The sequence below is a fragment of the Aspergillus saccharolyticus genome (assembly GCF_003184585.1).
Source record: "Aspergillus saccharolyticus JOP 1030-1 unplaced genomic scaffold BP01scaffold_27, whole genome shotgun sequence".
Lineage (NCBI taxonomy): Eukaryota > Fungi > Ascomycota > Eurotiomycetes > Eurotiales > Aspergillaceae > Aspergillus > Aspergillus saccharolyticus.
This window is the reverse complement of record NW_020290637.1, coordinates 73572-87400: the sequence shown is the minus strand read 5'-3', so window position 1 is coordinate 87400 and position 13829 is coordinate 73572. Positions and strand designations below refer to the sequence as shown.

At 51.2% G+C, this 13829-nt stretch overlaps 7 protein-coding genes across 7 annotated transcripts; 3 read left to right on the top strand and 4 right to left on the bottom strand.

The window, feature by feature from the left end:
• The first annotated feature begins 1498 nt into the window (after window positions 1–1498).
• On the top strand, window positions 1499–3134 carry BP01DRAFT_358593 (uncharacterized protein). Its single transcript, XM_025575473.1, has 2 exons — window positions 1499–1723; window positions 1795–3134. Exon 2 carries the CDS (start codon window positions 1846–1848, stop codon window positions 2971–2973), a length of 1128 nt encoding a protein of 375 aa, XP_025429320.1. The 5' UTR covers window positions 1499–1723; window positions 1795–1845; the 3' UTR covers window positions 2974–3134.
• A 256-nt stretch (window positions 3135–3390) lies between these two features.
• On the bottom strand, window positions 3391–4564 carry BP01DRAFT_417314 (pyrroline-5-carboxylate reductase family protein). The gene is made up of 2 exons (XM_025579251.1): window positions 3854–4564; window positions 3391–3739 (listed from the first exon to the last, which is right to left on the bottom strand). Exons 1-2 carry the CDS (start codon window positions 4401–4403, stop codon window positions 3441–3443), a joined length of 849 nt encoding a protein of 282 aa, XP_025429319.1. The 5' UTR covers window positions 4404–4564; the 3' UTR covers window positions 3391–3440.
• A 751-nt stretch (window positions 4565–5315) lies between these two features.
• Window positions 5316–5796, top strand: BP01DRAFT_384537 (putative quinol monooxygenase; the record flags this gene model as incomplete). The annotated part of the gene is made up of 3 exons (XM_025577516.1): window positions 5316–5500; window positions 5556–5583; window positions 5638–5796. 3 exons carry the CDS (start codon window positions 5316–5318, stop codon window positions 5794–5796), a joined length of 372 nt encoding a protein of 123 aa, XP_025429318.1.
• Window positions 5797–6056: 260 nt separating this feature from the next.
• Window positions 6057–8480, top strand: BP01DRAFT_323383 (uncharacterized protein). The gene is made up of 3 exons (XM_025572792.1): window positions 6057–7107; window positions 7164–8120; window positions 8168–8480. Exons 1-3 carry the CDS (start codon window positions 6266–6268, stop codon window positions 8436–8438), a joined length of 2070 nt encoding a protein of 689 aa, XP_025429317.1. The 5' UTR covers window positions 6057–6265; the 3' UTR covers window positions 8439–8480.
• Window positions 8481–8549: 69 nt separating this feature from the next.
• BP01DRAFT_102108 (uncharacterized protein) lies at window positions 8550–9442 on the bottom strand. Its single transcript, XM_025570247.1, has 2 exons — window positions 9146–9442; window positions 8550–9080 (listed from the first exon to the last, which is right to left on the bottom strand). The coding sequence occupies exon 2, from the start codon at window positions 9050–9052 to the stop codon at window positions 8702–8704; it is 351 nt and encodes a 116-aa protein (XP_025429316.1). The 5' UTR covers window positions 9053–9080; window positions 9146–9442; the 3' UTR covers window positions 8550–8701.
• Window positions 9443–9646: 204 nt separating this feature from the next.
• BP01DRAFT_358589 (fungal specific transcription factor domain-containing protein) lies at window positions 9647–11600 on the bottom strand. The gene has a single exon (XM_025575472.1). The coding sequence runs from the start codon at window positions 11225–11227 to the stop codon at window positions 9833–9835; it is 1395 nt and encodes a 464-aa protein (XP_025429315.1). The 5' UTR covers window positions 11228–11600; the 3' UTR covers window positions 9647–9832.
• Window positions 11601–12170: 570 nt separating this feature from the next.
• BP01DRAFT_102095 (uncharacterized protein) lies at window positions 12171–12756 on the bottom strand. Its single transcript, XM_025570246.1, has one exon. It carries the CDS (start codon window positions 12633–12635, stop codon window positions 12303–12305), a length of 333 nt encoding a protein of 110 aa, XP_025429314.1. The 5' UTR covers window positions 12636–12756; the 3' UTR covers window positions 12171–12302.
• Between the last annotated feature and the right edge of the window lie 1073 nt (window positions 12757–13829).

Sequence of the window (13829 nt, the reverse complement as noted above, 5' to 3'; positions counted from 1 at the left end):
ACTGACTTGCTATCCTCTATCCAAGAGATTCCTAGGAACAGATTCCACTTTCTTCGGCCTATTGCCATCATCCCGCGCAATCCTTCTCGTCAAACCACACTGAACACTACTTATCGCCCGCCTTTAGCTTGTGTAACGCAAAATAATCCTTTAACGGGCTGAGTCAACGTTCATCAGTTGATTCAATCTTGACACCTGCTGGGTCAATCGAATTGTGGTTTGATAGAAGGAGAGCACAGTTTTTGAGGCATCACTACACCGAGCTTACTAAAATCAACTCTTAACGGCTTTACAACTGCTATGTCAGAATCTTTCTTCGAGGGGTGTCCCTTGCCCCTTTCTTATGCCTCTGCCCCCTTGTGAGACAACGAATACTTTTCGCCACAACGACTATAAACGATACACCGATCATGAGAAGAGCAGCATACCCAGCCGAAACATCTTGATCTCGGTCGAATAGCAGTAGTCTAACTTGAAACTCATGTTGTCACAAGCCATGGGCTTCGGACAGACGAATAATGTGCCGCAAGTTCATCTGCCAGTTTCTGAGACGCAACTGCAGGGGCCAGGGCGCGCGGACCGGAAAGGGCTGCCGATCCTCATGAAAGTCCCTGATTCTTTAAGTCTACAGCTACACCGAGTAAATTCATACTGGCTGAATCCTCGTCTGTCTATCCCTATGGAGTGGCGAACCTTTGGCGCTCGGGCAGATTCCCAGCCCCCTTTCTGCCCTGGGAACGTTTGGCATGTTGGACGGCACGAAGATTTCAACTCAATATTCGCTGGCTGGGCAGGGGCGCTTGCCAAAGTATTCAGTTCGGACCATTCAAACTCTGATCAGAGGACAGTGGCTAAATTACTCGGGAGGCGGAATTCAGATGCAGTGTCCGGTCCACCCTCGTGATACGAGACATCATTTTCCTCGCAATTGCGGCCGGCAAGAAGGAGCAAATACGTTTTAGAAAGGGCGCAAAGCTATGATGCAAGTGGAAAGTAAAAATAGGTTTGGATCGGGGTGGATGCCTGTCTAGATACTTGCTTCTCGAGGCAGTGGACTGTTCACGCCAGGGTGATCGACCGGGGGAGGACCATTGATGGATGATCTGTTTGTCAAAATAGTGGCTAAGATCATTGAAAATACTCATGTGCCTGGCGATCAGGGAAACAACTTAGGTACGACACAGCTACGATTGGTTGTTTACCTCCTGCTTCAAACTCTATGTCGCATGCGCATGGCCGACGCAGAAACCCGACTTTCATGTTCATGCGCGGACAATATGTACAAACACAACACCGACAGAGGCTTTCGATGACATTTCGAGATCTTAACAGACAATTCACACAAAGTGCAAGAAGGCGGATCGAGATGACCCGCCTAGAACAAATGGCAGCAACTCAGGGCAGCAGCTGGCCCGGAATGTCCATGGTTCTCTTGTTGTCAAGCCTACGCGGACCTGCATTCCGTTACAGCAGGCCTTCCACCATTCCTCCAAGGACCCAGTCAGAGTTATGGAATAAGCCTGTCAGGCATACCACTTCTTATATTATTTATAGGAACTGGCTTCCTTCATCTTCTCACGCTGGTGGGATCTCTGTGCCTTCTCCTTTGTGCGCAACTCAAGGCATCTCGTTGATAGTGCTTCAATAGCATACGAGCCGTTGCTCACCTTTGCCAAACGTTGGTGTTTTCTGGTATAGTTGTCAAACTGTGGACACAAGCAGGGTAAGTGTTACGCTTCTGGGTCTCTGCTGTGGAGGATTTACGACTGACCAGTTGGACCTTCGCAACTTCAGTCTCGTCCTTATCAAGCATTGAGACAGTTGTGCCCTCGCCTATACCTCAATATGAAGAGTGTTGCCCTTCTTTGCGGCCTTCTGGCCTCGTCGGTGTCCGCCCACGTCCAGATGTCCAACCCGTACCCCATCCGCAGTCCCCTCAATCCCAACGGCGGTGACAACAAGGACTACTCATACACCAACCCTCTATCCAGCGATGGCCACGACTTCCCATGTAAAGGATATGCAAACGATCCGTTCTCTTCTGTGGCCAACTACTCCCCAGGCGGCTCATACAGTCTGGAACTGCAGGGAAGCGCCACGCACGAGGGAGGATCGTGCCAAATCTCCCTCTCCTACGATCAGGGCAAGTCATTCAAGGTCATCCACTCGATGATCGGAGGATGCCCCCTTACCTCCAAGTACCAGTTCTCAGTTCCCTCCGACGCTCCCGGTGGGCAAGCTCTCCTGGCTTGGTCCTGGTTCAACAAGGTCGGCAACCGGGAGATGTACATGAATTGCGCTCAGGTCACCATCGGCGGTTCGAAGAAGCGGGAGGTCGCACAGCAGGAGATCGCTGGTGCCGTCGCCAGCTTCAGCAGTGCTCCGCCCATGTTCATTGCCAACATCAATGGACCTGGAGGATGCACAACCATTGAGGGCCAGGACGTTAACTTTCCCCTTCCCGGCTCGTCCGTCGAGGGCAGCGGTTCAGGCACCGGTTACACCTGCACGGGCTCGGCCGACTTCTTGGGAGGCTCCCACGGCACTAACTCCGCCGTCTCTTCTTCGTCTTCCTCTTCTTCCCATGCATTGACTTCCTCGGGCGCGGGGGCTTCTTCGCCCTCCTCTTCTTCTTCCTCTTCTGCTTCTTCCCACTCTGCTTCTAAGGTGGCATCCGCCTTTGGCTCCAACACGGAGCACACTGTGCTGCTACCGACTGTCCCTGCGCCTGCCCCCGCCGAGCCTGAGTCCGACCGGTTCGCTCACGGTGCCTCTCATGGAGGAAACACTCACGGCACTGCCCACGATAGCTCCCACGGCAGCTCCCACGGCAGTGGGTCTTGCGTGGATAACACGATTATCTGTGACGAGGATGGCAAGACCTGGGCCCTGTGCGCCCACGGCCGCCCAGTCCACATGGGCTCTGTCGCTGATGGCACCTACTGCAAGCACGGTGCCATGCACGCCGCTTAGACTGCCATGGCGGAAGTCCCAATTATCCCACGTCCCGATCTATCAAGACCTTACTTTCTGCATTTGGTGCCTACCTCTCCCGATGTCCATCGATGAGCAGGGTCACAAGTGCGTCTCTATGCGTCTATGTATCTTCAATAATGATGTATTTTAATGCTCTACCACATGTCAACTAGTAGATTTCGTTCCATTGGTAATTGCTGGTACTGATTTGTAAAGTCTCTGCATAAGTTGAATCTAATCGGCGATGCCAGGTGTTTTTAACAAGGTACACCTACCAATACAGTCGTAGGATGCTTCATCCAGTACCCTTGTGGCCGACTTGGTAGCACTACACTCCGAGTGGGCCACTCGGAAAGTTGAAAACGGGGGAAATGAGTCGCAACGGATTCAGGAAGTTCTATTTGATTTTATTTACCTTTCTCCTTTTTTTTTTTTTTTAAAGGGGAGTTTAAAGTAAAGAACATCTAGCCGAGGGTCTTTCCCAACTCCTCAGCCCGTGCCGTAGCGGACTGTACCGCCTTGTCCACAATCTCCTTGAAGTTCAGAGCCTCAAAGGTCTGCAAAGCCGCGTGCGTTGTGCCGTTGGGGCTGGTAACATTCTTGCGCAGCTGCGCGGGCTCCTCGTCCGATTCCACCAGCATCTTACCGGCACCCAGACACGTCTGCGCCGCGAGACGGGTCGCTTGCTCCTTGGACAGACCCAAAGCGGTGGCACTAGCCACAAGGTGCTCGACCATGGCGAAGAAATAGGCGGGGCCGGATCCTATAGAAAAGTGCAAATCGGTCAATCGTTTAGAGTCCCATCAACAAATACTGTTTATTCCCTCCAGTCATGTGGTCCTCCAGCGTTTCCGGGGGTGTGAAGGGAGACCCATACCAGACAATCCTGTCACGACATCCAGCAGCTCCTCGCGGTCCACCCACTCCGTCGCCTTGCTCACACTGCCCAACAACTCGCCGATAACCTCCTTCTCCTCCGCCGTGACATCCTCGCTAGCGACCAGGCCTGAAGCGCCCTCGTTCACCAGGGCGGGGGTGTTGGGCATGACCCGCACGATGTGCGCCGAGCGGCCGTCGCTCGTCTGGACCCACTCGCGCAGGCTCTTCATGGTGATGCCGGCTGCGATGCTCACGACAATGGGGAGGGTGGAGCGCTGGGCCCACGAGGCGGCGAGCTCCTGGCACACGGTCTTGGTGATCTGGGGTTTGACGGCGATGATCACGATGTCGGCGTCCCCGCCGGCGGCGACATTGTCGGTCGTGGTGCGCACGCCAATGGCGTCCATTTTGGAGCGGTTGACCTCCCAGGGCTCGGCGACGACGATCTTCTGCTTCTCGATGTTCTGTGCGACTAGACCCTTGATGATTGCCGAGGCCATGTTGCCGCCGCCAATGAAGGCGATGGTGCTTTCCTTGAGGGAGGGCATTGTGGTTTGACTGCCGGTGGGAATGGAGGGTATGTCTTCGGGTAGTTTATTGAATCGAGAGTAGAATTGAAGTGGATTATAACAGGAAAGAGGCAATAGAGAGAAAAGATGGAAATATAGATTGGGGTGGTGATAGTGAGGGGTAATGTGCTGTGCTGTTGCTCACCGGCGACGAGACCGGGCCGGCAAGCGGCGCGTGAATTTGGTGGGGGAAAGCTCTCGGTTGCTGCGGGGAGATGACGGGCTAACCCCTTTGGGCATTAGCCTTCAGTGTCAGTTTGATGAAGCATGTGATTGTCAGGAACGCTTCAACTTTTCCCTGATAAAACTACTGTGATGGTACAACAACCACATTTCTCCATCTGTGTCCATTTTCAGATGGGAGCTTATGGGGCGAAATACCTCCTGATCATTGTAGGTTACGTGAACTATTATCTCATAGACCTCCAATGATACCATTGTGCGAACCACCTTAAGCTATAAGGAGCTTCCATTGCATCAAGCTCGGACTGGTCGGGTGATCGTCCGTGAGCTGAGATGATAGCTTGGGTGACAGAGTGAGCTGGCTGCTATCTCGATTGTTGACCACGAAGCAGGCTCCGTGTCACTTCTTGTCGCCCTATTCTATGCGACTAGGGAGCCTCTTGGTCAGTGGAAGCTCGCTCACTACCTCGAATTCATGCATTGTGATCATCCAAAGTCACACATGAACGCACAAAGCCGGCTTGTTGGCGCGTTGAGGATCAACAACAATAAAGTGTGACCACATCTGAGATAGTCCGATTTATCAGTTGCAGGGCTCAGATCCTGGTGTTCAGGAACCTACTTAATCCCCCTTTGAGTATGTACTGGAGTACTGATGTAGACAGTTCTCTCTTCGTCTCTCCGCGGTCACTATCACTCAATCTCAACATGTCAGATTCTTCCAACCTCGTGTCGCTTCAAGTTCGTGTCTGGGTGGCGGAGGAAGACGTCGACAAATACTTCGCAGCTCTGGGGTCTGTCTTTTACAAAATTGCTCGCGAGTCCGCATGCACGCTCTTCGAAGTGTATCAGTCGCAGGAGAATCAGGGGGAGATTCTGATAATCAAGAACTGGTGAGCTTATCACGCCTTTCTATTGTATTTCATCACTAATCAACCTCTGTCGCAGGAATGCCTCGAAGGAATGGGTGTTGAACGTAAGTCTTCTGCTTCTCCGAAAGCAAAGTCTCTTCTAGCTGACGTAGAAGTAGGTTGCGATGAAGAGACCGTATCTCGCCGAATACCATGCGATCACCGAGCCCATGTTTCTCAAACCCAAGGAGGTGACAATTGTGGATCGTAAGGCTGGAAACTTCAGTGTAGTCAAGACCAACAACGGGCAGATTTGGCCTGCAGATGGGGAAGAATAGCTGGTTGGGTTGAGGCTGCGGCTTCTGTCTAGTGACGAGACGTCGGATATTGTCTGCTTGGATCTCATAATCTATGAGAAATTGACAGAAGCCTACTGAAAATGACTGTTACATCACTTGATATGTATAGACAGGTAACTGTAGATCTAGTGAAGTTGGTAAAATCGTATCATCTCCACATGTTTTGATCACCTGACGTAGGCTGTTCATCGCGTCGGTTACTGGATTGGGAAACAGGCGTCATCCCTCCATCCATCTTCACTGCATGCAAAACTCGCATTCCACTCCACAAAAACTTGAATATTCAAAGTCTTTCAGAGCCACAAACCCCAGTCATCTGAAGCCAACATTGTCTAGGCCAGCAAATTGCTTCCTTCTCTAAAACCAACACGATTTCTTTACTCGCCTTGATTTGAAGGCTACAGTACTACTCTCTTCTTCTCCACAAATCACCATCGAAACATCAATCATGGGGAAGGAAGACTCATCTGACAGCGCTCGTGAGAGCAATGAGACATCGAGGTCATTTCATTACAGCTCAAACTCTACTCCTGACAGCGGAGGCCGGTTTTCGCATATGGCCAACGAGAAAATAATAGTGGAGAACGGAGGCTCAGCCCAAACAACTCACGATAGTGATGCATCCTCAGAAACATCTGACAGCACCTTCAGCTATTCACCTGGTGACGGAATCTGTCCGGCAGATTCACAGTTCAATCTGTGTTATCAGTCCAAGTTTACAGAGTGGAAAAATGCGGCCGCTGCCCGTGTCCCAGGCTCTGACACGTTAGGCTTCTACATACGATCGCTTCTGGGTTTACTGAAAGATGTTCCTCCTTTCTTTCATGCTCCTCCTGAAGAAGTGGTAGCGAACTTGCATACCTGTTATCTCATGTCTACAATCTGCATTCAGTCCACAAAAGATCAAGCCTGCGACCAACCCCAGAACTCAATCGAATACTGTCAGTTCATTTCGAGTCGATCTTTTGACATATGTAAGACATCGGCCGAGACGCGACCAGAAATTGCCATTCCCATTTCTGCCAGCCCTCTTCGCCCAGGATATCTCACAAGCATCATCTTGGCGTGGTCTTATATCTTTTCTGCCCGCTGGGTCGAGATCCTACAACAGGCTGGCGTGGACTGCAAAATGTATCATCAAGGTAATATGCAGCTTGAAAAATCTTTTTGGGAGATTATCTTGCAAGGTAACTGGGAGGCTCTCTTCGAAATCGAATCCGAGGAAGATGAGGAACGAACTAAGAGGTATTCTCCATGGATGCTGAGACTAGTGAGCAATGCCGCACATGGGTAGGTCTGCATTCCAAATTCATTCTCGAGTTCACTCGCTAATATAGCCCTCAAAGAGGAGACTGGGGTGCAGTTGCTCCAACTTCATTTATGGCTTTCAATATCCTTCTCGAATTTTGCATCTCGGAAGGCCTAGAAGGAGAATTGCTCACTGCTCTTGTCGCTGTCATCAATACCAAAACCCCCGAAACACCTTGGCCAGAGTATCCTCCACCGATCATGATTTCGACCAAGTCCTCTTGCTTACCTACAACTCACAAAGACACAATCTTCCATGAGCTCTTTCAGGCAGTTGATAAACTCATGACTCTGGGCTCCACACGTTGCGCTCGGGACTCGTTGATATGTAGTGCGTTCTTCGATCCTAGCATTCCTTGCAATTTGATCGGGGGTGCATCTTTGGGAGTGGCAAAGGCTCTTTCGCCGGTCGATGAGAAATACGATCTGCAACCTCCTCCAGCTCAGTCGTCAATGTGGCGACGACCTAGACCACAAATCCCATGGGACAAGATTGACAAGAGACAGCTTCTTCAAGCAATCACATATCTAAAGCCGCATTTGAGTCTATTCTGGGCGGCAGCGGTACACAACAACCAGGCAACACGTTTCCTACAAGTTTCACTCGGCGAGCTACCAGTCATTTGTCTACCTGCTGCATGTTGGACAAATACCACGCAATCGTTTCTTCAAGTAGCTTACAGTTCATCTCATTGGAAAGAGCCGCTCTGCACTCGAGTGGCTGAGTTTCAAACCTCCCAGTTCTGTCGACCAGATTGCCAGATACAAATGCTGCCGTGGCCACGGTCCCCAGCACCGCCGTTTGGCTCAACTCCAATCACAAATCTCAGTCTCGAAGTTAGAGAGCATCTTGGACATATGCACAGACCACTCTCTTGGCAGATATACTGGAAGCTAAAAGCTGGGCAACGAGTTCCGGCGAGCGACGCGCACCACTGTCATTATCAGGAAGCTCACGAGGTTGATGACTGTCGTTCTGCGAAGAATGCTGATGAGTAAGTCTGAGACAATTCCAAACTCTTGAAATATGCTAACAGGCCAGGTCACCGCATCGAGAACGAATTCTGGTAGAGTGGCAATCTTACCGGGCAACATCCTGCCTTTTTGATTGGCATAGGTTTCATGAAGGCGGCATTTGGTTAGATGACGGTATCAATGATATTGACTCGGTGCGCCTGATGCAGGTGCATCCGTGGATAAAAGGTTGGGTTGAAGATGGCTCTGACACTGAAGACACGGAGCCCAAGGAGCTGGATTATGAAAGCATTCTGCGATGGGTGGACGACACAGTAGATGATAGCAGTGCCATGTAAGCATGAGATTGTCGATCTTATCAATAAGTGATTGGATTTATGGCCGTGGCAATTCGCAAACACCCTCATCGTGTACTCGATGGAACCTCAGATAACTACCACTGTAAGGATCATAAAGGAAATCCACACCCCTTCATCCGCCATACAAAAGAGAAACACAACGCAACAAATGCCAGCATTTGAGCTGCAAGATGAACACCATGAGGGAACCATGTTTTTCCTATCCTCCAGCCATTACACCCTTACCGCGGCCAGATGTTTTCCTATTCCCCGTCCTTTCTCGCCTTTTCCAGCTCGCGTCTCACTTCTTCCTCCTTGGTCTTGCCAGAGGGAGAGTCGCCGCCTGTTCTTCCGGTTCTTGCGACTTCTTCACGCTGTTTCTTGGACACGTCACGTTTGTTTGTCCAGTTGAACAACCCTGGGGACTCTTTGACCGCTGGATGGTCAACACAGCCATAACACATTCTGTTATACTGGCCAGACGGGAAGCACCCGACAGTGCATTCCTTCCAGTAGTTCTTGCACTTTTGTGCTGGGCAACGTGAAGTCTGGTGGTGGTCGTTCGCGTGACCGCATACGTCGCAAAAGCCTTCTAGGCCCGACCTGGTCGTCATCGCTCTAACCAACGAGGGAGTTTTGTGGCTAGGGATGTCGTTTCTAGTGTTAGTGCCACTGAGTGGGAGGATTTGATTCGGGGCAGGACTTACGGATTCAGTGATGGAGCGAAAGGTTTCGAAGAACTGATTATGACTGTCTCAATCCCAGAGGCTTGACGGAGACTTTGACTTGTGAGGACTATGTGTGATAGCGAAAAGCAAAGATGAAGCTTTGAATGAAGCTTTTGCTAGGAGTGAAAATTGAACCGGGATGGAAGGAACGAACTGGGTGGAGGGAAGGTCAGGGGGAAAGAAGTCTCGACATGGAGGATAGACACTTCTCGCGTGTTGTCAAGTGAATGTGTTACTTCTATTAGTGTCGTCAGTCACTGGTGCAATTATCCTCCATATTCACTTTCGGGGAGCAGGGCTTGTAACACGGTTCCTCTAATTCCGATTCTTCATTTCTCCTGATATTCCCAGAAGGCCATGTCTTTTACTTCTGCCTATTATCGTTTCCACCTTAGCTAGCATGTGAGATCTTCTAATATCACTGCCTCAGTTCTACAGATTAGGAAACTGCCATCGAGACCATGGTGGTGGCCTCGAAACCGGGTATATTATGGTCACGTGAGTGTATACTTGACTGAAAGCCAATCAGGCTAACAGAATGACGTTCCGGGTATCATGCTGTAGATCGTGGAACGGGTTATATCCTTATAGCGAGGGGTTTATAGGACACGATCTATGTTTATGTGGTTAACACCCCGTTGAAGATCATCCCGTATGGTGATTGCATCATGCCCATCCCTCCCCGCCAAGCACATCCCCCTGGAGCTGCAGCCACGGCTCCAGCTCAAGCCCTTGCAGACTCGGCATTTCCGCGACCAACCCCTCCAACCAAGACAGTTCTTCCACTCTCGGACTGAATGGTTCGACCACAGTCCTCGTGTCACCACCAGACTGCCCGCCAGGGGCTTGGTTAAGGACTTCAGCCAGCACCTTCGTGTCCTCTGAACGACGCTGCTGGTGAAGCGACACCAGCAAGCGTGCGGTGCTATACGCCTCCTTCATCGTGGCGGTATCGTATGTGTTGGCGACCAGCGTCACCGTCTGCATCGCCTCAGGCAGCATCGCCAGCGACGCTCGCGTGTCCATCTCCAGCAGAACATAGAGGATCTGCATTGGGACATTGGCCACCTGGTGCCAGGGACAGCAATCCGTGACCATACTCCGCGCGTGCGAGAGGGCTCGGCCGAAAAGAGCCAGGACCTCGTCGATGACCTGCGGAGTGATGGACAGATTTAAATTGCGAAGACGCCGAAGGATGCAGAGGACAAGGTTCGTTTGAGCCATGACGGATGGGGGCTGGGTGTGAGTGCCCCGCAAAACTTTGGTGAGGGTGGGTTCGAGGTCGCCATCTGTTTGGGGATTCTCGGGATCGAGGCATGCGGAGGCGGGGAGGAGGTTCAGGACCTCATATGTGTAGTCGCCTGGTTTGGGGGATGGGAGCAGGGGAAGACCCGTGCGGAAGGACACGCGCGACAGTCCGAGGTCGAAGGAAGTCCAGATGTTGAGGTGGTGAGCGACACCCACGAGCCGACGGCTGATTTCTCGGTCGTGTTGCGTGGCAGGACGTAATGGGAGAGTGTCGTGCGATGTGGTTGATTCGAGGTGAAGACCTGCCGCCTCGATGAGGTGCATCAGCGTGGAGCTGGCGATCCAGGTAGCGTGTGGTGCCGCCGTCATGCGCATGTACACCACCCGGAGAGCCCAGCCGGTCACGAGCTCAAGGACTGGAGGCCCAGAACCGTTGTGGCCGTCGAGGATCGAACGGGCCGCTTCGACAAGGTGAAGTTCGGTGATGGTCATACTTCGTCGGGAGAAAAGAGCGCCAAGCGCCGCGACCCCGGCCAGGACGCTATCATACACGGAGCTGCTGGAAAGCGGGGACTGCCATCGCGTCTCGAGGCGGTCCTCGAAGATGTGCCGGTCGATGAAGCCGTAGCAAGGATCGATCTTGGTAAAATAAACCTCGGCCAGCTGTCTCATATCGGACAATGAGATGATATCGACGACGGGCCCGGGGGGTATAGCTCCCATACCCGAGGGTGAGGGTAACTGCCGTGCACCGATGTTCCATCCAAACAAGGCCAACTTGGGCGCTTTAGCGGGATCGACCTTGAGGCCCATCTTGCGTACAAATGCGGCAGCGGAATTGGCTTCCAGACTGCGGGCTATGCCTTGGTGATCAGACTGATTGGCGACCTCCTCTGGCGAGCGGAGAGGCTCCCCTGTTGCAGCGGGAGATGGCTGTGATAGACGACGCTTTCGGGGCGTTTGATCTGTATAGTGGCAGTCATAACCCCAGTCAGTGCACGTCGCGCACGGTGTTGCCCCGTCGCATTTTCTTTTCCTCTGTCGACATGGCTCACAGGCTATCCGGGCACGTTTGCGCTTGAGTTGTTGATTCCCCGAGTCAGACATGGCGAGTGGAATAAGCGGGATTGGAGTGATTCCCGCGAGGGGCCATGGATCGAATACGCGCGGGTCTTGCGGATTGGCGGGCCGCCCGCGGGCACCATCTCAGGCTGCCACGGCGGTCATCTTCAGTGGGAAGTTCAAATATACGAGTTAGTAGTGTTCAAGCTAATATTTATATATATAGTTATATAGTATGCTACATCGATTCATGATGCTTCCAGCTCTGGCTGAATTGCCTCAATCAATCGATGAGCATCTGGTGCAACCCGACCAGATACTACTTATTACTCGTGGCCTAATTTGTGGACAAAATCTATATCTCTCATGGCATATTATGCGGGGAGAGTCTCCTGCGCTGAACTTCGTTCGAACCACTAGACTACATATCGATATATATACCCGTGTTACCTGCCGTAAATACGGACCACTGTACTGCCACCTAATCCGACAAATTGTGACGAACCTCGATACAGGGAAACAAGCTGCGTCGGTCAATGAGTTGAAACTCAGTGGTCAATGAAGTCAAAATGGCGTTATGCAAGATGCGGGGTCTCAACTAGTTCCGGTAGGTAAAATCCCCGTGGCCCCCCTCCCCCCTACTGCTAGCAGTCTTAAGCAGATATAGCCCCATAAGCTAATGTATCTTCATCGTCATCGATGGGATAATTCTGATAACGAGATATGATGTGAGACTTGTTGACCTACAAATTGGTCTCGTATACGTGATGTCTAGTAAAACATCATACCATGGCGGGGGTCTGTGTTGTGTTGATCACTGCGAGAACTAGATATACTTCCGAATTGGACTGATTGTCTTCTGGAGTACAGTACGTGCGTATACAATCAATAAGGGTTTGCCGCTAGACCAGGAACCCACCAGAGAAAGCTGAATGAGCAGATGAATGATGTACCGCTGATGCATGTCTGCATGAGCATTTGCGGCCTCCGTGGGGTGCAGTGGAGAGAGACCGAGGGATAGATCCATTCCCTCATTTGGACACATCCTCCAGGGGCGGGCATGCAATGTCGGGTGGCGGGAACCACCTTTTGCTTTGGAAATGGAGAGAGCAAGCAGGGTACATATACCTATGCATGATGCTATACACAAATTATGCATGTAAACCACGAGTCCTCCGTACACTGTACACCACCGCCACCCTCCAGGCAACGACTCCCCAGCCAGGGATGGATAAGTAGGTAACGAATGGGGCGATCGAAGGACGAACTATGAATGTACGGAGCCACAGTACGAGTGAGCTGGAATGTCTTCAACATCGCGGGGCCCGATCCACCCCAAGGTTGAATGAGTCCCTTGCTGAAATCTGATACATCAGCATCTCGCTTCGGGCGGACACCATCCATCATCCAGTGGCGTTCCAGTGCTTTGGTGAGGTCTAGCTTCGCCTCAATCCATCCGATTGGGCTTTCTGGCAGCCTCCCACTCCGGAGTAGACGGCTGAGCTCAGTTTCCACTCGCCACTATTTGAAGTGCGAATGACTCTAAACGGCGACGCTAGGAACGATTTTCTTTTGAGCTGGGTGGACTTGAGATCCATCTGGTGATTCGTTCAATCATTGTGCTTGTTTTCCATATCTTTGGTGGGTTGGTGCATAAGTCTCTTGAACTAGAACAGAATAGGGTAAGACTGACGCCGAAAATCGGCGCTAATTGCACCATGCACTAGTGTGTAAGGCTTTCTTTTTTTTTTTTTTGTGTGTGTGTGTGGATGTGTGTTTTCCTCATTCTCTGGGCACACACTGTTCTAGTCTCCCTTCCAGAGTCGACACTCGATAGGTAGTTTTTGTCTTTCCCTACCCTCTTATCTAAGTGGTCAATTGTGCCTGTTATGCTGGACATAAGGCTCTCATGTCCATTTGATCATAACTAATAATGAAGTGGTTCAATTTGGAGCTACGCCCGCAACTTCCATGGAAGCAGTCAGAGCTATGATGCATCTACCCGCAGACAATGCAGTCGGTTTTGGAGACTCGACCCGGAAGAGTCAAGAGTATCTTACCACCACTTATGATAATAGGATGCAAGATAGCTTAGATACTATAGAGAATAGTCAGAGTCAATTGAATGGTGGTTGCCTCGGTCACAAGAAATGGTCCGATATGATATCAAGTGCGATGATCATGTCGGTGAGCAAGAAAACTAAGGTGCCAGTCTAGTCCAAGCTAATTGATTCATAGATTAATCCCTTCTGCGCCCGGGTGTTTGTTTCTGTGTCTGTCACAATAACGGAACCAGCTCTCTGTACTCATATAAGCTGAGCAGCAACCCTCTCCTTCTTATGCTCTGTTTGTT